Source organism: Malania oleifera, chromosome 5 (assembly GCF_029873635.1).
Source record: "Malania oleifera isolate guangnan ecotype guangnan chromosome 5, ASM2987363v1, whole genome shotgun sequence".
Taxonomy (NCBI): Eukaryota; Viridiplantae; Streptophyta; class Magnoliopsida; order Santalales; family Ximeniaceae; genus Malania; species Malania oleifera.
The window spans coordinates 105,491,427-105,515,381 of NC_080421.1; the positions used below are offsets into that span (position 1 = coordinate 105,491,427).

At 37.2% G+C, this 23,955-nt stretch overlaps 1 protein-coding gene across 1 annotated transcript in view; it reads left to right on the forward strand.

Annotated features, from left to right (window-relative positions):
- Nucleotides 1-2,432: 2,432 nt before the first annotated feature.
- LOC131155291 (syntaxin-43-like) overlaps nt 2,433-23,955 on the forward strand; it is a 29,529-nt gene continuing 8,006 nt past the window's right edge. The window contains exon 1 of the mRNA XM_058108325.1: nt 2,433-2,680. Coding sequence (XP_057964308.1) covers nt 2,505-2,680 — 176 coding nt within the window. The 5' untranslated portion in view covers nt 2,433-2,504. The remainder of the gene's footprint in view (nt 2,681-23,955) is intronic.

Genomic DNA, 23,955 nt, shown 5'->3' on the forward strand with positions numbered 1-23,955 from the left:
GTTTCTACATGGCCGCCATTAGGAGGATGTATTCATGGTTCAACCTCGGAGTTTTGTTGATCCTAATTTGCCTTCTCATGTTTGTAGGTTAAAGCTGTTTTTGTATTACTTGAAACAAGCACCTCTTTCTTAGTATCAAGAATTGAGTGCTTGTCTTCTTTAACTCGCTTTTCAGCAATCTAAATCTGATTCCTCTCTATTCATCTACTTTTGTGCTGACGTTATTCTATATTTTTTGGTTTATGTGGGTGATCTCTTAATCACTGGGAGTAACTCTGTTGCTATTTCTAAGGTTGTTCAACAGCTCGATCATCAGTTTTCTCTAAAGGATCTTGGTCACTTGCATTATTTTCTTGGTGTTAGGGTGATTTTAGTTACTTGTGGGCTGTTCATCTCCCAACAAAAGTATATTCGGGATCTTTTTTTCTTGCACTAAGATGGATGGTGCTAAGGCAGTGATGACTCCCCTTGCCACAAATGATCTTCTTCAGTTTCATGATGGCTCTTCTTTTGCTGATCCGACAGAATACTGTTGAGTTATAGGAGCTCTCCAATATCTCTCGCTAACTCGGTCTGACATTGCCTTCTCGGTCAATAGCTAGTTTAGTTCATGCATAAGCCATCTCAGCTCCGTTGGACTGTTGCCAAATGTGTTTTGCGCTACTTGAAGAGCACTCTTCATCATTGCATCCTCCTCAAGCGCATTTGAAATCTCTCTCTTCAAGGGTTTTCTGATGCTAATTGAGTCGATGATAGGGATACCAGATCCTCTACCTCTGCCTATCTTATCTTTTTGAGTGATTGTCCCATTTCATGGAGCATGCGTAAGCAGCGTGCTATGGATCGTTCCTCCACTAAGGTGGAATTTCAGGCTCTTACTTCAGCCACCTCCAAGCTTGTTTGGATTCACTCGTTGTTTCAGGAATTCAGTATTCTATTTACTAAGCCCCCATATCTATTCTGTGATAATATTTGTGCTACCCAGTTGAGTCTTAACTTCGTTATGTATTCACGGATGAAGCATATTGCTATTGATCTTCATTTCATTCGTGATCTGGTTACCAAAGGTTTACTGCAACTCTCTCATGTTAGCACCCATGATCAACTTGCAGACCTCTTAACTAAGACTCTATCCCAACACAAATTTCACTCTCTGTGCTCCAAGATTGGCTTAACTGATGGCACGCCTAACTTGAGGGGGCGTATTAAGGAAATTGTGTCATTTTCCAGTAAACCATCGATGGTTTCAATAAACCCCTCAACAGTTGCTTTGACGGATTGAGACAAAATATTTGTTGGGAGCAAACCGTCGACGGTTTCACCAAACCATCGACGATTACACCTATTGCTGAATTGTCAAGAATCCTAGCAGTTGAAGATTTGCTACTATACGATTGTATGCGACGATCCGGGATTCTTCACTTGTATTACGTAAATAGTTGTTTGTATTTGATAGCCTAGGATCTCTTTGATTTAACATTTAAATACTTTTGAATGTGTAACAAATATAACTTGTACAAATCCTATATATGTGACATCTTTACATCAATGAAAGTGTCCTACATTTTCTATACTAACCCGTTTTTGTTCTTTTTTTTTTCCTTTTGTTTTTTTATTTGATGTACAATTTATTTCCCTATTTTTTTAAATTTTTGTATTCCCCCCCCCCTTTTTTTTTGTATTTTTAATGAAAGAATAAAAAAATATTATTCAAAATTTTGTTTTGGTTATATAAGCCCTAGACAAATTGGGGTGTCTACATAATATATAGTAGGCAACTAGACTTCTAAGTGATAATTATAACAAAATAATTTTTAAAAATAAGAAATAAATATATATTTTTTAAAAAGTATTGTTTAAGGAAACTTTGGGGTGATTAGAGGTATTTTTTTTGAATATTTATAGGTGATTATAGGAATATCCTTTATAGGAATTTTATTTTATAATTTTTTTTAAAATAATTTATAAAATAATTTATTTTACTTTTCTTTTTTTCTTTTCTCAAGTACTAATTCTCAACTCAATTAAATTAAATTATCTCTAAATGAAAATTTAAAAAGTGTATTTATTACACCTTAAGATGTATGATGTTGAATGATTTATTTTTAATTTAATATAATGAAATACTGAAATGTTGAAAGACAAATAAATATTGTGTGTGACTTTGATAATTTTAATAATATTAAAGCATAGATATTTACTTGGTCAGTGAATTAAATAAAAATAAAATTTTGAAATAGGATCCTATTCTTAGGCATAAAATAAGGAGGAAAGTGGGAGCTCAAATGAAATCAATTTGGACCCCTTTAAAACGACGCCGTTCGAACGTGCAAAACAATTTTTATTTCTCAATGTTTTGGTTTTGCCATTTTTCAAATCTCAACGCTTGACCAAATTCTAAGAAACCTGTTCTGTTACAGTTGCAGGTTCTAACTGCAGACCCATACAGGGAATAGAGTTCCCACTTCGAGGTTTGAATTTCTGCTTTTCTGTTCTCTCTTCCCATGGCGACGAGAAATCGAATTACACTCTACAGAAAGCACAGAGACGCTTTGAAGAGCGTTCGAGGTCCGGAGAAGCCTTCTTCTGGTGGCCCTGTGATCGAAATGGTGACCTCTTCGTTTCTTCGCTCTAATCACTCTTATGCTCCTCTCAGCACGGACGATCCTGGCCCTTCCAGGTAAAGCTCTTCTTTTGCTTGGTCTTCGTTTGTGGGTACATTTCTGAACCAGGTGTTTTTTTTTCCCCAATAAAGAAAATCAATTTCTGTACGTCATGTCATCTCTATAGTTTATAGGCTTTACGGGATGTTTTCTTGTTATTTAAACTAGATGACACTGGCTTGCTTGCTTGTAGACAATTTATAGTTTTTATTGGTTTGATGGTCAATTAAACTTGATGATCCTCCTCTACTGTCCTACAGTGATTTTGTATTGAGATTGTTTTTCAGTTTTTTGTTTTTTCAACAATCAATTTGAGCTACGTATATGAAGGAGTTGGATACTGACTTGGTGAAAGAACTGATTTAGGTTGGATATCTATTATTTGGCTGCAATAGTTAACGAAAGGAACTTTTAAAAAGGAGTTGATTTAGGTTGCAGTGAAACTTCCCAGCAAAAATGAAATAAAAGAAGGAATGGAAGGGAGTGGACAGAATAGATGAGTGAAGAGAAGAGCAAGGCAACTTATAGGAGAGGAGAAGATAATAGAAGAGAAAGAAAGCTGTTTTCTTTCCATTTTGTTTGGTAAAAAACTTGCTTCTCTCCACATTGTTTGGTTCATGGGAGAGAATGGGGAGAAAATGAGGGAAAGGAGCAGTAGAAGTCAACCATCATTTACCCTAATGCTTCTCTACAAGACTGAAAAAGAAAAAGGCATTCCACTAGGCCTCAAGGCTCCCCACTTTTTGGGGGTAGGGGGAGGGTCGACACAGTGTATGTAGCCTTACCCCTACTTTTAGTGCCTTTGAGTTGTTTCTCTTCATTTCTCTCCAAACATCTCCACTTTGAAGATGACCCTTTCTCTCTCTATCTCTCTCTCTCTCTCTTTTAAAGAAAAAAAAAAATCATTCACTCTATGCCAAATGGGAGAAGCGTAGAGAAATCTATTTCTTTTCCAACATCTGCTTATTGCACCTGCAACCATGAAATTAAAGAAGAGCTTGGGAGGCCCATAGTGATCTCCGAGGGCCTTCTCTGATGCTTGAATCAATCCTAGAGATAGGATATAACTAACATTTAGTTTGGGTAGGAGAATACGCAGGGTTTGTTCAATTTTGGAAACAATTTTCATTCTCTATTTTATTTTTCTGAAAAATCACAAAAATTTAGCTAATTTTTTCATTTTTTCAATGTTTATATGAAATAAATTAACAACAATAAACATTTTTGGCATTATTTGCTTTTAGAAATAGTTCTATTTTCCATTTATAACTTTTCAATAATTACAAAAAATGCCACCTTGTTTTCCTATCTTTCAAATTTACATAGAAAAATTGGAAAATGTCATATTTCTAACTCTTACTTTGCACATGGGAGCATGAAGTTCAGATCTTGTACTTTAATTTGTGTGGATTTTATGTAGAGTTTGTTCTAAATTCACACAATTCAAATTCAAGCCCTAAAATCCATGATCCCAAATATTACCTTATAAAATTTGTGGAAAATTGAAAAACAAGTTGTCTTTGTTTTATATTTTTTGGTAATAATTTTGAAATCTAGAAAGAAAAAATGAAAAATTATTTTGTACATTTAAATAAACTCTTTATTTTCTACCTTTTTTATAGAAATCTTAAAAAGCTAAAAAATAACAAAATTTTTTTTATATTTCTTTGGAGAACTAAAAAATGGAAAACGAAAAATGTTTTCAACAACCAAATGCCCCTACCTTCCCTCTCTTCTAGCCTCCCTTTTTATAACTTATTCCAAGGGAGTTTAATGTTTAAGGGGAATTACTCTTGATCTTATGGACATGTTACACCTCAATAATAAGAAGGTTACACATTCATAATGGGGAGGTTTCTTCTCAATAATTATGAGGAAGTTACTTTTAAATAATTATGTGGAGGTTACACCTCCAAATGAGGAATATACAACTTACACCTTCACACTGGGTTGCATTTAGGGCTTTAGGGGTTGCCTTGGGGACCCTACCATTTACCAAGTTAGTGGTTATTTTCCATTGAAACTCAAACTTGTACTTTGCCTGTGTAACACAAATTATCTTTGTATATGTAGCCGGTCCCAGGCCTAGATAAAAGAGCGAGCTTGTGTTAGGTAGCTTACGGTCAGCGTAAAACTTTGTCAGATCTTATTATCATGAATTCTTACCAAATTCACTTAGGTCAAGGGAATAAACCCAGTCAGTGTAAAAGGGAGAGGACTAAGAAGTTAGTCCAAGAAACTGAGATTGGATTAGCAACTTAGAATATAGGGACACTTGCAGGCAATAGTGTGGAAATAGTGGAAGTAATGTTTAGAAGGAAAATTAACTTAATTTGCCTTCAAGAGACGAAATGGGTAAGGGAAAAAGTTAGAGATTTGAAAAATTAAGATTTAAAATTAAGTACTATTGGATACGTGGCTTATATTGAGTGGAATGCATGCGCCGGGAAAACATGGTGAAGCAAAGAATAAGGAAGCTGGTTGTAGAAAGGAACCGTCGACTGTTTGGTCGACAGTATGAGCGACGGTTTGCTCTCGGTATCAAATCGTCGACGGTTTTAGCCTGCAGGAAATAGCTCTCGGTATTTAGCCATCAACGGTTTGCCTGAAACTGTCGACGGTTTCGTTCGGCGCATATCACAAATTTTTGAATTGGGAGATCAGTAGATTGGGGATTTTAGAGGCTTTTCCTCCGGGATTTGCTACAAAAGTGTTTTAGATGTATTCTGAGTCTTATGTGCGCATAGGGTTGAAATATGAATTATTATTTGTAACCCTTGATGTAAGCTTGACAATTTGATAGTGAAAATAAGCTACTTGCTCCCGTGGACGAAGGCACATTGCCGAACCACGTAAATTCTTGTGTCTTTGATTTTATTGCTTTCCTTTATTCTCATTGTTATTGATTTTCCATATGTTCATTGTTGGTTGCTTGCATTACTTGTTCCGATTGATTTGTTAGTTTCCGCTGCGCATTGGCATTCATGCCACTTTGCATAACAAATTGGTATCAGAGCTATTGGTTGCAATGGATGAGATTTTTTCTACAAAGTTCGATATTGGTAAGTTCGATGGAACGGGAAATTTCGGGCTTTGACAGAGGAGGGTTAAAAACTTGTTGGTGCAGTAAGGTATGGGGAAGACATTATACGGAAAACAGCCGGAGGGCATGAACGACACGAGTTGGAAGGAGTTGGAAGCAAAAGCTGTGGCTATTATCAGGCTTTTTCTGGCTGATGACATGATGTATCACATCATGGATGAGAAATCGCCGACGACAGTTTGGCTGAAACTAGAGAGCCGGTACATGTCCAAGTCTTTATCGAGCTAGTTGTATCTTAAACAAAGATTCTATGGGCTTAAAATGGCAGAGAGTTCGGACTTGAATCAACACATCAACATATTCAAACATATTATCAGCGATCTGAAGCGGGTTGATGTGAAGTTTGAGGATGAACACAAAGTGTTGATGCTGCTGAATTCCCTACCTACGTCTCCTACGTATGAGAATTTGGTTACAACTTTGACATGGGGGAAATAGATTTTGGAGTTGAAGGATATCATGAGTGCCTTGTTGAGTTTCCATCAAAGGAAGAAGGTTAGCGACGAAAATACTTAAGGTGAAGGGCTCGTGGCGAAGGGGAATCAAGATCGTGGGAGGAGCAAGTTCCGGGGTGGACCGAGTAACAATAGGGCTCGGCCCAATTCCAGGATGAGGAAGAACGTGCAGTGTCTTAAGTGCGAGAAAAAGAGCACATAAAACCCGATTGTCCGAAGAGGAAGAAGGGGAATGCTGAAAACAAAGAAGGTTAGTCAAACACGGCAAATGTAGTGGAAGAAGGAGACTCTGGGAGCTATGATGGTGATATGCTCTCGGTTTCATTTGGGTCAGATGAGTTTGCAGATTATTGGATCTTAGACTCAGTGTGCTCTTACCATATGATGCCCAACAAAGACTAGTTCACCACTTACAGATTGGTGAGTTCTGGTTTCGTTCTGATGGGAAACGATGCTGCCTGCAAAGTTGTTGGGATGGGGAATATTAGAATCAAGATGTATGATGGTGTGGTGAGGACGTTATGTGATGTTAGGCACACATCGGAGTTGAGGAAGAATCTGATTTTGTTAGGCACCTTAGATTGTAAGGGTTTAGTTACAAGTTTGAAGGTGAGGTAATGAAGGTGAGCAAGGGTGTTCTGACCGTGATGAAGGGGCTGAGAGTATCGGGGAATATCTATACACTGCTGGGTACTATGATTATAGGTGGAGCTGCAGCCACAGAGTCTGAGTCTGACAGTACCGTTTTGTGGCATATGCGGTTAGGGCATATGGGTGAGCGTGGAATAAAGGAACTTCACAAGAGAAATCTTTTGAAAGGGATCAAATCATGTAAGTTGGATTTCTGCAAATACTGTGTGCTTGGAAAGCAGAATAGGGTTCAGTTCATGGCAGCTATGCACAAGATGGAGGGAATACTTGACTACTTTCACTCGGATGTTTGAAGGCCGGTGAGAGTGGCATCACGAGGGGGTCATGTGTACTTCGTGAGTTTCATCGATGATTACTCTTGAAAGGTCTGGGTGTACTTCAAGCGGCACAAGTCAGAGACGTTTGTCAAGTTTAAATGGTAGAAAGTTGAGGTGGAAAACCAGACTAGGAGAAAGATTAAGTGCCTCAGGTTAGACAATGACACTGAGTATACAAACTCGAGTTTCAGAGAGTTTTGCGAGCAGCATGGCATATGAAGACATTTTACAGTACGTAAGACACCACAACAAAATGGTGTGGTGGAAAGGATGAACCGAACCCTAGCTGAAAGGGCTTGGTGTCTAAGGTTGAATGCTCAGCTTGCTATGAGTTTATGGGCCGAGGTGGTGAGTATGACTTGTTTCTTGGTTAACAGATCACTAAGGGCATCACAAAATGGGAAAGTTGTTGAGGAGGTGTGGACAGGTAACGAGGTAGACTACTCTAGCTTGAGAGTATTTGGGTGTTCAGCCTATGCGCACATTCCTGGTAAGGAGAGATCAAATCTTGAGGCGATGTCTAGACGGTGCATCTTTCTGAGATATCAGAAAGGTGTAAAAGGGTTCAAGGTGTGGGATACGGTGATAAACAAGGTGGTGATTAGTAGGGACATGATTTTTGATGAGAAAGCCATGTTGTAGCGTACTCAGGAAGAAGAAAAGAAACAAATGCCAAAAAATTGTAGTAGCAACGAGCATGTTGTGCAAGTGGAGTTGGAGACTCAGGGCAGAGATGACTGTGTAGAGAGCGCTAGCTCGGGAGGCCAACAACATTGCAGTATAGTTGTAGATAGACTCAGACGCATCGTCATGCCACCCCCTAGGTACGAATTTGACGATTTGGTAGCTTATGCACTTATCACTAGCAGTGGGGACCCTACTGCCTTTTAGGAGGCAGTGCACAACTAGAAGAAAGGTAGTTGGATAGGCGCTATGGTAGAGGAGATGGAATCACTGCATAAGAACCAGATGTGGGACTTGGTGGAGCTTCCAGTTGGGAAGAGGGCGATTGGATGCAAGTGGGGTACAGGAAGAAAGAAGCAGTTTTAGAAAAGGAGAAAATGAAGTTCAAGAATCGATTGGTAGCAAAGGGATATTCGTAGAGCAAAGGAGTTGATTATGATGAGATCTTCTTCCCTGTGGTTAGGCACACTTCCATCAGGGTAGTGTTGGGATTGGTGGCGCAACACGACATGCATCTGGAGCAAATAGACGTAAAGACAGCGTTCCTCCATTGTGATTTGGAGGAGTTGATTCACATGACACAGTTAGAAGGGTTTTACCAACCTAGACAAGAGCACTTGGTTTGTAAACTGAAGAAGTCACTTTACAGGTTGAAGCAGTTTCCGAGGCAGTGGTACAAATGGTTTGACGCCTATATGATCTGTATCGGCTACAGGAGGTGCGAGTATGATTGTTGCGTCTATGTGAGGAGTCTTGAGGACAGTTCTCTTATATTTCTGTTGCTTTATGTCAACGACATGCGAATTGTTGCGAAGGACATGACTGAGGTGAATCAGTTGAAAACTCTGTTGGGTAAGGAGTTCGACATAAAAGATTTGGGTGCAGTCAAGAAGATTCTTGGTATGGAGATTCGTAGGGACAAAGCTGCAAAGAGATTGTGGTTATCTCAGGGCGGCTATGTGGAGAAGGTAATGGAGAGGTTTAGCATGGCTAATGTTAAGCTGGTGAGTACACCATTAGCGAGTCATTTTAGGTTGTCTACCGCCTAGTGCCCAAAGACGGATGATGAGGTTCGTGACATGTTGAAGGTCCTCTATGCCAGTGCAGTGGGGTGTCTAATGTATGCTATGGTGTGTATAATGCCGGACCTAGCACAAGCTGTCTGTGTGGTGAGCAAGTTCTTTTCGAATTCGGGTCAACAACATTGGGGTGTAGTTAAGTGGATTCTCAGGTACTTGAGGGGTACAACCGGATATGACATTATGTTTAGTAGACAACAGAGTTATCTATCAGTGGTACAGTATGTGGATGCTGACTATGCAGGAGACTTGGATGATAGGAGGTCTACTGTAGGGTACGTGTTCACCCTTGTGGGAGGACCTATTTGTTGGAGGTCTATGGTGTAGTCGCCCGTTGCGTTATCTACTACTGAATCGGAGTACATGATAGTGGCTGAGGCTGCAAAGGAAGTGTTGTGGCTTATGGGATTGGTCAAAGAGTTGGCTGTCCAGTAAAGTCGAGTTTGGCTGCAGTGTGATAGTCAGAGTGCCATCGATTTGGCGAAGAACCAGGTGTATCATGCGAGGAAAAAGCACATTGATGTGCGGTTTCATAGGATTAGTGAACTGGTTACTTCAGGTGAACTTCTACTTGAGAAGGTTCACACGTCTGATAATGCAGTTGATATTTTGACAAAACTTGTCACAACGGACAAGTTCAAGCGTTGCTTAGACTTGATCAATGTCTCTAGGTGTTAGACGGGAGGCGGTCCCAATCTACTGTCCCAGGTGGAGCAGTGAATTATGCTTTCATATTTCTCTTTAGTGATGAATATTCGCCAGGTTGGAGATTGTTGGATATGTGACTCATATTGAGTGGAAATCATGCGCCGGGAAAGAATGGTGAAGCAAAGAACAAGGAAGCTGGCTGTGGGAAGAAACCATCGACTGTTTGGTCGACGGTATGAGCGACGGTTTGCTCTCGGTATCAAATCGTCGACGGTTTTAGCCTGTAGGAAATAGCTCTCAGTATTTAACCGTCGACGGTTTCGTTCGGCGCAGATCACGGATTTTTGAATTTGTAGATCGGTAAATTAGGGGATTTAGAGGTTTTTCCTCCGGGATTTGCTATAGAAGTGTTTTAGATGTATTATGAGTCTTCTGTGCACATAGGGTTACAATATAAACTATTATTTGTGAAATGAAGAATAGCTTCCCAAGAGGGGGGGTGAATTGGAAATCTTTTAATTTTATTTGATTTTTAAGTTTTCTAATTTTAATAACCTAGCAAAATACAATATATAACAACACTTAAGAAAACTGGAATTTAAAATAATAATTCAATCAATGTAATCAATCAATTAATAACATTTAGGCGTCCGTTGCTTTCCCTGTAACCTTTTATTATTCACTTTACTTGATTAAGATTTCCGCAAATTAATCAACGTACTCCCCTTTTGGGTTTCTGCAAAAGATTAATCAAAACGTACTTTCTATTGATCAAGAACTTAATTTAAATCCTGCAACCTGCACTCATAAATTTTTGTAACAAAAGCGAATAAAGTATGTAAATTAAAGTAGAGAGAAGGAGACAAGAGTTTTTACGAGGTTCGGTTTCAACACAGCCTACGTCCTCACCTTTGGCAAAAACACCAAAGGTTTTCACTATCTCAGTTCCTTTACCTGGTGGAACAATACCAACTTACAATGCATTCCTTCAATTAGGCTAGAGCCCGCCTCTCCAAATAACAACCCCTTATTTGGTTCAACGATTCAACAACTCAGAATTGTTTAAGAAAGATAACGAAGGAATATGTGTACAAAAGAGAACTCTCACAGTAGAGTGAATTAATACACCAATCAGCTCACTTTATACCTCAAAGTAATTTAAATATAAGAAATTTCAAGCTCAATTACTTGGTATGGATTATCAAATAATTTTCCAAAGAAGATAAAAATTTTGATCGTTGGAAAACTTAATTTCAAAATGTAAATCGATTTCAGATCAGAGAGTTTATCTTAAAAGAATTTCAGATCCTTTGAAAACAAAATTTTGAATACTTGAAGATTAGTTGATCTAAAACCTTTAAAAAAAAACTTACTTTGATCTAAAAGCCTTTGAATATCTCTGGATCAGAAAAATTGTTGAAAAGCACTTGATCTGGAAACTTTAGAGGATTTCTCAATTTCAAAATTCTTTTGAATATTTCATCAAAGTTCTTTCTCTCTTTCTTTGTACTTTCTTTTCTCTTATTTAAAATGTTTGAGATTAGAACTATTTATAGAGCTTTTTTGAAATCATCCATTACTCCCAAGGATTCCTAAAATTCATTTCCAAATATTTTGAAATAAATATGTTTAAAAACATGGTTTAAAAAATCTTCTCTTTTTAAGCCCTTTTTATTTATTAAAAAAAATACTTTTTAGAGTATATATGTTTAAAAAAAATATTTTTGATTTTCCAAATATTTTGAAATAAATATGTTTAAAAACTTCATTATTTCAAAAAAATTTTCTTTTCTTAAACCCTTTCTTTTTATGGATTTAAGAATTATTCTTTAGAGTATATATATAAAAACATATTTTTGAATTTTTATGAGCTTCAAATTTCTTTATACTTAAGATTTACTTTGAAGTACTTACATTTGAGAATATCCTTAAAAGTATAATCTAGTCTTCAAAACTTGTTCTTCCACCATCTTTGTAGTTGCATTCTTTCCTTTGAGCTTTTCACAATATGACTTCATTCTTCAAGCTCTTTGTAATCCATCAACTTTCTTATACACTTGAGCTCTGTTATTTTCCTGAACACTTTTACTTGAAACATATTAAATATATCATTTGATTTGTTATCATCAAAATAAGAATTGTAAGCCTTATTAAGCCAACAATTTGTAACCCTTGATGTAAGCTTGACAATTTGATAGTGAAAATCAGCCGCTTGCTCCCGTGGACGTAGGCACATTGCTGAACCATGTAAATTCTTGTGTCTTTGATTTTATTGCTTTCCTTTATTCTCATTGTGATTGATTGTTCTGTATATTCATTGTTGGTTGCTTGCATTACTTGTTCCAATTGATTTGTGGGTTTCCGTTGCGCATTGGTATTCATGCCACTTTGCACAATAGGTACACTAGAAAAAAGAAACACAAAAACGGGGTGGGAATTATTGTAGGTAAAGGCCTAAAAAATAATTTAGTTGTTGTTAAAAGAATAAGGGCTAAGATCATTAAAATCGGGATAGCTCTAGGCTTGGAGATAGTAAATGTCATTAGTGTGTATGCTCCCCAAATAGGCTTAGTAGAGAATCTTAAAAGATAATTTTGGGAAGATATGAATAGTACTTTGCAAGGGATACCAACGTATGAAAAGATGTTCATAGGAGTTGATTTAAATGCACACATTGGAAAAGATAACATAGCCTAAGGATACATGGAGGCCATAGATATGGAGATAAAAATGAGGTCGGTGATGCAATCTTAGATTTTGTCATGTCTTACGATTTGGTTATATTGAATACTTGCTTTATAAAAAGAGAAGAGCACTAAATAACTTTCAAGAGTGGACTTAATAAAAGCCAAATAGATTTCTTCTTAACTAAAAAGGGGAATTGTCTATCTTGTAAGAATTGCAAAGTTATCCTAGGTGAAAGTTTGACTACACAACATAGAATCCTCTTATTTGATACACATACTAAAAAATAGAAAAGAGTAACATAACTCAACACAAGAGGATTAGGTGGTGGAGCTTGGAGGGAGATAATATAGTAAAATTCAAAGATAAAATGATCAAATACTGTTTGGAATAAATGATAAACTCTATCATAAGGATAGAAAAAGAGATTTTAGGTGAATCCAAAGGTAGATACTCGGGTGGTATAGAAACTTGGTGGTGGGATGAAGAAGCCCAAAAAACTGTAAGACAAAAAGAAATTGGTTTAAAATATGAAAAAATTGTAGAAATAAAGAAAATCTTGAAAAATATAAAGAGGCGAGAAAAAATGTGAGAAAGACTGTTAGTGTAGCTAAAAATAGAGCTTGTGATACTTTTTATACTAGACTAGATACAAAAGGAGAAAAAGACATTTATAAACTTGCTAAAGTTAGAGAAAGAAAATGCAAAGATTTAGGTGATGTAAAATGTAAAAGGACGAGAATGATAATGTTTTAACTAGAGAAGAAGACATAAATGAGAAGTGGAAAAGATACTTTGATAAGTTTTTTAATGAAAATCAAAATGAAAAATTGAACTTGGAAGTGAAAAATGAGGAGAAGATTAAAAATAGGAGATTTATTTGCAAAATTAGAGTCCTTGAAGTTAAGATGACATTAAAAAAGATGAAAGTTGAAAATTTATAGGATCAGATAAAATACCAATTGAGTTTGGAAATGTTTAGGGGATAAAAGAAATATTTGGTTAACAAATCTATTCAACATTATTATAAAAACCAAGAAATGCCAGAGAAATGGAGGAAAAGTACGTTAATACCTTTATATAAAAACAAAGGCGATATTCAAAACTATAATAACTATTGGGGAATTAAGACTATGAGCCATACGATGAAATTATGGGGAAGTAATTGAACATAGAATAAGACTAGAAAAGAGGATTTCAGAAAATCAATTTGGTTTTATGCCTGGGAGATCAACAACAGAAACTATTTATCTTTTAAGAAGTTAAATGGAAAAGTTTAAGGAAAAAAAAAAGGGACTTGCATATAGTTTTTGTTGACTTAGAGAAAACATATGATAGAGTACCTAGGGAAGTTCTTTGGTGGGTCTTAGAAAAGGAGGTGTGTAGTAGATATATAGAGTGTTTAAGGATATGTGTGATAGAGTAGTGACTAGTGTTAGGACTATAGTAGGGGAATCTAGAGATTTCTAATCACAATAGGTGTACATCAAGGTTCTACTTTGAGTCCTTATCTTTTTACTTTAGTGATTGATGAACTTATTAGGAATATAAAAAATGATATCCCTTGGTGTATGTTGTTTGCAGATGATATTGTGTTAATTGATGATAGTAGGAGTAGAGTGGAATCTAAGTTAGAATTTTGGAGAATCGCATTAGAGTCTAAAGGTTTTAGGATAAGTAGAAATAAGACAGACAGAATATATGAAATGTAATTTCAATAATACAAGGAGTAGTAGTGGAGAGAAGATTAAACTTGATAATCAAAAAATTCATAGCACTAATAGATCTAGATATCTTGGATCTATTATGCAAGCAGAAGCGAAAATTGAAGAAGATGTAGTGCATAAAATTAAAATAGGTTGGGTAAAATGGAGGAGTGCGTTAGGTGTGTTATGTGATTGTAAAATATCATGAAAATTAAAAGAAAAGTTTTATAAGATGGCTATAAGGTTGGCTATGCTTTATGGTTTCGAATGTTGGGCAAGTAAGAAACATGTACAAAAAGTAGCTAAAATGTGAATGTTAAGGTGAATGAGTGGTATAAAATTAAAAGATAAAATAAGGAGCGAGGATATATGTAATAACTTAGGCTTGAGACCGGTTGAAGATAAGATAAGGGAGGGGTAGCTTAGATGGTTTGGGCATTTTAAACGCACGTTAGTAGAACACTTGTGAGGAGGAGTGAGTTAGTTATTGTTTTTGACATGAAAAGGGATAGGGGTAGGCCTAAAATAACTTGGAATGAGGTAGTGAGGAAGGATTTAATAGCTCTTAATCTAATAAAGGAAAACACTCTCGATCGGGCGAATTGACGGAAAATGATTCATGTAGCCGATCCCACCAAGTAGGAATTAAGGCTTGTTGTTGTTGTATTAGTAACTTCCTAGTCTTGCACTGAAAGGGATATTAGGTCTTGGGAGTAGTTTTCTTGATTTTTCGTACATTTTTAGTTTATGCCCAAACTAGGCTCATGCCCATACTTGGCTTATGCTCACATTGAGCTCATGCCTATATTGGGCACATGTTATATCAGGTGTATGCCTTACCGGGTTTATGCCCACACTGGGCTTGTGCCCATTCTGAGCTCATGTACACATAAAGCTAATGCCCATACTGGGCTCATGCTCATATCATGCTCATCATTTCCCATTCCACGTGCATATGCCCAATACTAGGCTTATGCCCTTATCAAGCTAATGCCCACATCATGCTTATGCCCATACAATGCTTGTTCCTAAATCCAACTAATACTTATATTGGGCTGTGCCTATGTAGAGCTAATGTCCATACCTGGTTCCTGCCCATATTGAGTTCATGCAATACTAGGCTCATGCCTGTTTCCGGCTTATGCCATACTAGGCTTATGCCCATATTGAGTTCATACCATATTGGCTCATGCCCATATGCAGGTCTTGTGCCCATATTTGGCTCACGCCATTGGGAACTCATGCCCACATTAGGCTAATGCCCACACAGGGCTAATAGCCATACTAGGCTCATGCCCATAGAAAGTTTCTTTGATCTTTTAAGTGGTTGGGGCTTTTACCAGGTGCATGCATGTTTTCCCATTCTAGGCTCGTTGTCCATTGGAATTTTGAGAGTGCTTAGATGCCTTAGTTAATTAGAATTGTACACATGTGGGATCATTGCCCTTATGGTGATTTTTGTTCTTTTGTCCTTGTCTAGGCTTTTTACCAATGGAATTTTTGCCCAAGCTTTTCAAGCGGTTGGGTTTTTTCTGTAACTAGTAGTGATGTTTTGAGCTGCCACTAATGAACTTCACATTCTCAAATTTGGTCGCTGCCACGTCACACTCCAGAAAGAGTCCCTGCTTGTGGGGGACAAGTGGATCTGATTATTGCCATGCTATACTCTAGCAAGGAGACCTCACTTATGGAAGGTTGACAGATCTGATCAAGTTGTGACACACTTTGGCAAGGAATCCTCACTCACGGAGGGCTAGTGGATCTAATCTTTGCTAAGTCAAACTTTAGCATAGTGTATTCCAACGAATAACAAAATAGCTTGATTACTCTATAGGGTGGTAATCTTGTCTCTAGAATGCAAATTGTTGAATTTGATACATCGTGGGTGTTGATGTTAGATAATCATCCTTTGCTTTGGCAATAACATTCGAGAAGCGAAGGATGAACCTCACAATTCATGGATCTTATCATTACTTTGTCACGTTCTCATAAGGTATCCCTGCTAACGGAGGAGGATAAGCAGATTTGATTATTGCTATGCCACACTTTTCCAAGGTGGCCTCGAGGGCAAACATATATTATTGTTGTCACATCACAATCCAGCTAGGAAGGGCAAGTGAATCTGATTGTTATTCCGTTGTATTTGACAAGGAATCTCTACACGCGAAGACATTAATTTTAACATTTATTTCTTTCTAGGAGGTGGATTAGAGCATATGTCGCACTTCTTAAAAGTGAATCATTCTAATAGATGGTGCCAAACTGTTCTAACAAAGGGGAAATAGCTATTGACTGGGCAAGTGGTTAGGGACCCAAGGCACTCCTAAAGCTATTTATGATAAGTGCAAGCCATTATGAATGCGTAAGTTGTGACTTCCTCATTATGGAGGTGTACCCTCCACATAATTATTTAGGAATTACCTCTTTGTAATACAAGTGATACCAATTATATACTATCCTTGACATTGACTTTGGTCAAGGTCCTCGAAGCCATCGGAGGTCTGTCAAGTTTTTCTTCAATTCCGTGGTTGCTGGTGTGGCGAATGAATGCTAGATGGTTATTGGTGCAAGGATCGGGCCAAATTTTGTATTAGCACTTTGGTGTAGTTTGTGAGAATGATTCCTTCCTAAAAAGTACGACATTTGCTGTGATCCAATTCCTAAAAATGAAAAATCAATGTTAAAATTAATGTCTTTGCGTCAATGGCTAGAGACTTCTTGTCAAAGTATAATGTGGCAATTTGCCTACCTACATGAAAACAAGGACCCCTTGTCGAAGTGTGAGGTGGCAACAATAATATTTGCATGCCCTTACAAGTGAAGTTTACTTGTTGATTAGGTCCACTTCCCTTCCGTGAAGACCTAGTCTGATTAATGTGCAAAAACCTAATAAGGGACTAATCTGCAAGGGACTAAGCGCGAGGCACCTCTTTGTTAAAAGAAATCTCCTCACTTCCATAGATAGGAGCTTGCATTCTATGTATGTCATCTTCATTCCCTAATGCTAATCTCTCTAAGGCGTGAAGCCCTTCTTTTTTGAAGATGGAATGAGTTTAATTAGGGCAATAAGGTGAATCTTGAAACTCCGCTTGTGATGCACTTAATGTCCTAATTTTTTTTTCCACGTAGTCGGTCCCAAGCCCAAGTAAAGGAGGAGTGTAGTAACCCGACACCAAAAAAAAAAAAAAAAAAAAGATATTTTGGAGAAGATATTTTGAGATATTTATATATAAATATCTTGGAGGAGATATTTATTTAGATTACTTAAGGGCTAAGTAAAGATTTATTCTATAAATTCTCTTATCCTCTCTCATTCTCTCATTCTCTCTCTCTCTCTCTCTCTCTCTCCCTCTCTCAAGGATTTATTCTATAAATTCTCTTATTCTCTTTCATTCTCTCTCTCTCTCTCTCTCTCATTTTTTCTCTCTCTCTCTCTAAGATCCTTCGCCGTTCATCATCCGTTTCCAAAAACGGAGGGTACTGCGTGGATCAGAAGAGGAAACTCTACACTTTTAGTGGATCGGATCGTCGTTTCGGAGAGTTTCGGGTTTTCCCAAGAATCGAGGTAGGAATCTGATCCTAATTTTGATTAGATATTTGGATAGCAGTAGAAAACATAGTAAGGTTATGTTCTGTGGTTTTAGGTTTTCAGGATCTCGAGTTGTCGTTTTGGACCGTTTTCGTACGAAGTTTATTTCGAATATAAGGTAAGGGGAACTTGATTACAACAGCTATTTTGGAAAACTAAACCGCTAAAAAACTAGTTTATGTTATTATGTATGATTTAAATGCTTATTTGTGAAATTCTACCGAGTAGAAATGCCGGTTTGACGATTTTACGATTTTTGGTAAAAACGAGGATTTCGACCTATGATCTCCAAATTTTACAAACATCTTTATTTGTATTTATACTATAGTAGGAGAGGCTCGATTCCTTTATTTATTTAGTTAAACTATGTATATTGAATTTCTATCATTTAGCGGGTTTTTGTATTAAACTTGTGTGATATATGTTGAAATGGAAATGAATGTATTTTCTATACTACTGATATAGAATATGGGAATGAAATTCCAATTTGTTATACTGACAATGTGATAAACAGAGGCTGGTGATACACCGAGCCGCATCAGTAAACAAAGAGGGGTAAACTGAGTGGAAAGACGCCGGTTTGAACCCGCTGGAATTATTTCTATACTATTGATATAGATTATGGGAAATAAAATCTTATCATATTTGTATAAATTGAATTTATGATACATGGAACCACAGCTTGAGAGTCCCGGGAGGGTTGAAAAATACTTTCTTTGCAGAGTTGAAATAAACTACTGTTATATGATACGGCACGATATCGTAGCTAGATGTACACGTGCAACCACACGTACTAAACGATGTGGGTACCAAGATGGTCGGCTAGCAGGGTGAAACCATTGGCTGATATTGGGCCAATGGAGGCAGTCGGATCGTATGTAGGTACTCGGCAGTGTCTGCACGAACAGGGCATTGGACGAGTACCAGTGCACAACCCGAGCCACGGGGTAAAACTGGTTATAGGGATATTTTGCTGTTGGTCATCTGATAAATCATTAAATGGTCGAAAGACAGATGTGGGAATTTTGTAATATGAATAATGATATACCTGATGCATTACTGTATTGAAAATATTTGATTTATATTCCAGATGTTGAATGAAAATATGCATGTATGCAGTCACACACTGTTGTAACTCCTTCTTCCTTACTGAGAGGTGTCTCACCCTATCTTACAACCTTTGTTTTCAGGTCCATCCGTGCGTCGGTCCTAGTAGATAAAAGGACTAGGGAGGTTATTTTGGTTAGCTTACGTAAGCATCTAAATTTTTGTACTAAACTTGATGAAAGTCCTTTTTTGGGAGGGTTGTAATATGACGATTACTCTAAGTCCGAATGTATGTAAATTATGGATGTATTAGTGAACTCTGGTATAAGGCTAGTAGTAATCCCAATGGATGTTTATGTTTTTCCGCGACATTTACATCATGATTATGTATGTTTTACACCCGTATGTCCCTGTTTAGGGCGGGTTGTTTCCATATCTTGAACAGGTATAGGTATTTGATGTATGTGAGTGACACCTGAGTCCGTGTAAAGGGCCGGGTCGTTACAAGGAGGGTTGCGTTGGGTAGCTGATGGCCATCGTAAAATTTGTCAGATCACTATGATATGAATCCTACCGAATATTTGTTGGGGCATCCCCTATGAGCGATGCGTTGCACTTGTACCTCGGGTGTAGCGAAAAGTGGGTGAGGGTGGGCTAGGTCGTCTCCCCGAAGTGATGCACCGTGTTGGCGACCGAGTATGTTGTCAATTATGCGAAGGTTCCTACATCATTATGGATGTAGGCAGGTAAAGAAACTATTTTAGGAAATTAGGATTAGGTTAGCAATTTGGAATATAGGGACACTTATAGGGTAAAAGTATGGAAATTGTGGACACAATGATTAAAAGAAAAATTAACATAATTTGCTTTCAAGAAACTAAGTGGGTGGGGAAGAAAGCTAGAGAAATTGATAAATCAAAATTTAAACTTTGGTACATTGGAAAAGAAAAACATAAGAATGGAGTAGGAATTATTGTAAACAAAAACTTAAAAGATAGCGTTGTTGATGTAAACAGAGTAGAGGAAAGAATTATAAAAATCAAGATGGTATTAGGGCAAGAGATAATAAATATCATTATTACTTATGCTCCTCAAGTAAGCTTAGCAAAAAATCTTAAGAGAGAATTTTGGGAAGATATGGATAATATTATACAAGACATACTAGGGACTGAAAAAATATTCATAAGAGGAAATCTGAATGGACACGTTGGAAGAGACAATAAAGGTTATGAGAGGATACATGGAGGATATGGATATGGAGACAAATATGAGTCTGGGGAGATGATATTAGACCTCGCTATGTCATGTGATTTTATTGCAATGAATACTTGCTATGTCCACTTAGTTTCTTGAAGGCAAATTCTATTTTGTCCCAATTAAAGTTTGGAAATGCTTAGGCGATAATAGAATTATATGGTTAACTGATTTATTTGACACAACTATAAAAACTAAGAAAATGCTAGATGAATGGAGGAAAAATATTTTAATACTTGTACACAATAATAAAGGAGATATTCAAAATTATAATAACTATCGTGGAATTAAATTTATGAGTGATACAATGAAACTGTGGGAAAGGGTAGTTGAACAAAGATTAAGGTTAGAAACGAAGGTCTCAGAAAATCAATTTTGGTTTTATGCTTGGGAGATCTACCACAAAAGCTATATATCTTTTAAGAAGATTAATGGAAAAGTTTATGGAAAAGAAGAGGGACTTGCATATGGTATTTATTGACTTAGAGAAAGCATATGATAGGGTACTTAGGGAAGTTCTATAGTGAGTTTTAGGAAAAAAAACGTGTATGTAGACCTAGGGAAGTTCTATAGTTGGATTTAGAAAAAAAAACGTGTATGTAGTAGGTATACTGATATCGTTAAGAAAAAGTACGATGGAGTAATGGCTAGTGTAAGGACTATAGGTGGAGAAACTGGAGAATTTCCGATCATCACAGGTGTACATCAAGATTCTGCTTTGAGCCCTTATCCTTTTGCTTTAGTGATGGACCAACTGACAAAGTGCATTCATAATGAGGTTCCATAGTGTATGTTATTTGCAAATGATATTGTACTGATTGATGAAACTATGGTGGAGTAGAGGCTAAGTTAGAATTATGGAGAGAAGCATTGGAGTCTAGAGACTTTAGGATAAGTAGAAATAAGAGAAAATATATGAAATGTAATTTCAGTAATGATAGGAGGAATATTGGAGACGAAGTTAAACTTGATGATGAAGAAGTAAATAGCGCTCGTTGATTTCGATACCTTGGATCTATTGTCAATGGAGCAGCAAACAGCAAAGGAAAATATTTCTTTCCTTACATCAGCCCAAAAATTATTTCCTTATTTTTCAATTCATTATTTTGTATAGTCAGCTTATATATTTAGTTTACATGTATAGGGCTTGGCAGATTATAGTTTACATGTATAGGGCTAGAATCATGCTAGACCTTATTTACTTTCCATGTATAACATTCTTGTAATGTCTATATATAATATACAAAACTTGAGGCCAAATCATTTGGCCATTCACACAATACTTTGACATGGTATCAGAGCCAACCGATTGCTAAGGTTTTTTTTCCCCTTCAATTTTTTTTTTGTCTTCTCGGTTTCGTGGCTGTTGTGGTTTTTTTTCACTTCTGGAATTTTTTTGTTCTCTGTTCTTTCGGTACTTTTGAGGCTGAGTGGCTGTTGGCACAGTAGGTTTTTTGGTTTGCCATTTATTTTAGTGCAGGCAATAGCTTTCTGTTGCTGTTTTGTGGTACTTCTCTTTCTCGGCACAACAGGTTTCTGTCCTTGTGATTCTCGGCACAGCAGGTTTCTTGGTTCAAGATTTATTTTATTTAAATGCAGGAAGGTTGGTCTTGGTTCTCTTTGTTGCTGTTTCTGGTGCTTCTTTGTCCTTGTGATTCTCGGCACAACAGTATTTTTTGGTTCAAGATTTAATTTTTAGTGCAGGCAGGTTGTTCTTGGTTTTCTTTATACCTGCGTTGTTTATTTTTTGGGCTTCTAGATTTTCTGGTGGTCTTTTTCTTTGAGCATAGTATGTTTTTTTTGGGCTTCTCGATTTCCTCCTTTATTTAGCATGGATTTTGCAACTGTTTGTGCCAAGTTTACGGCAACAATTATTCTACGTGGGCTTTTCAATTTGAACTTTTCTTGAAGAGAAAAGATCTTTGGGGTCATATTGATGGCACGGATTGTGCACCCAATCTTGATAAATCCAAGGAGTCAGCGGCTTGTCCTTCATAAGCTGTGCTTGATGCTCAAATTATGCCTTGGTTTCTTGGCTCGGTTGAGCCACATATTGTCTCCAACTTGCGACCTTATCGCACTGCTCAATCCATGTGGACTTATTTAAAATATCATCAAGATAATGGTGCTCGTTGTTTTCAATTAAAGCATGCGATTGCCATGTTTCAACATGGCAATCGTTCCATCCAAGACTATTATTTGGGATTTTTGACTCTTTGGAAGGAATATTTTGATCTGGTTACTACGAATGTTCCCGTTGCCTCACTTCCCACCCATTATTCAACGTCTTCACGAGACTAGTTGTCTTGATCAGTTTCTTATGAAACTCTGCTCCGAGTATGAACCTATTCACTCGTCTCTGCTGAATCGCTCTCCTGTTCCTTCTCTTGATGTTTGTTTTGGTGAGTTGCTTCGTGAAGAACAACGGCTTAGTAGTCAAGTTACTCTGGCACAATCTCATGGTAGTTCAAGGTCTGTCCATGTGGCTTATGCTGCTTAGCGAAGAGGACGGCCTGTGCATTCTAGCACCTTGCAGTGTTTTTGTTGCAAAGAATTTAGGCATATCGTTGCTAATTGTTCCAAGAAATTCTGCTCTTATTGCAAGAAAAAGGTCACATTATCAAAGAATGTCGTCTCCGCCCGCAGAATCATCAGGCCTAGGCATTACAAACTTCTGTTAGTTTACTCCCCACAATGACTTTTGTGGCCCGTGGCTCTTCTTCAGGTGACTCCTTTGTTCCTGCACCTCCTACAGCTAATTACTGTACACCTGAAATGGTGCAACAAATGCTAATTTCGGCATTATCAGCAATGGGGCTTCAAGGTAACAATTCTACTAAACTCTGGTATGTGGATTTGGGTGCCTCTAATCACATGACGAATAATCCTACTACCCTGTGTCATGTTCGGCCCTACTCTGGTCAATCTGCTATTCAGATTGCCAAGGGCAATTCTTTGCCAATAGGTGCTGTCGAAGATGCCTCTTCTAAGTTCACTGATGTGTTTCTTGCTCCTCAACTTTCCACGAATCGTATTTCTGTTAGTCAATTAGTTGATAACAATTGTGCTATTAATTTTTCTGGTAATGGTTGTGTTGTGCAAGACCAGGTAACGGGGGAGCCAATCACGAAGGGACCGAAAGTGTGGCGATTGTTTCCACTACTTTTTCCTGTTCCAACACGTTCTCCAGTTTCTTCTATTAAGTCTTTTGCTTGTAATAATGTTTTAGATTTTAGTATGGTGTGGCATCGTCATTTAGGCCATCCCAATACTCAGATCTTATCTCATGGTATTGAACTCTAGTTTACTTGGTAATAAATAACGTTCTTATTTATCTCTTGAGTGTGCCTCTTGCAAACTTGGTAAAAGCAAAACTCTTCCCTTCCCTTTGCATGCTAGTAAAGCTTCTCAGTGCTTTGATCTTATCTATAGTGATGTTTGGGGACCTTCCCCGGTTAGTTCACATGAAAAATTTAAATACTATGTGACTTTCATTGATGATCATAGCAGATTTACTTGGGTCTACTTTCTTCGCTCTAAATTTGAGGTTTTTCATACTTTCACTGAGATTTTAGTGTATGTTGACAATCAATTTTCTGCTTCTATTAAGACATTACGCACAAATTCTGGTGGTGAATGTATCTACTGAGTTTCAGGCATTTTTGGCTTCTAAAGGTATTATTCATCAACGTTCATTTCCTGCTACTCCCCAACAGAATGGAGTAGTTAAACGGAAAATCTGTCATCTCCTAGATGTGGTACGTACTCTCTTGCTGGAATCCTCTGTTCCATCCTTGTTCTGGGTTGAGGCTCTGAAAACTGCTACTTGATTAATTGTTTACCTACTCAAGCCCTACTCATGGAGTTTCCCTATTTCTGATTATTTGCTAAGCAACCTAGTTACGGTAACCTCCGTACCTTTGGTTGTGTATGTTTTGTTCATTTACCTCCTCATGAGCGATATAAATTATCTGCTCAATCTGTTCAATGTGCATTCTTGGGATATAATGTGTGTCAAAATGGATTTGTTTGCTATGATCCTACATTACATCGTACACGCATTTCTAGGAATAT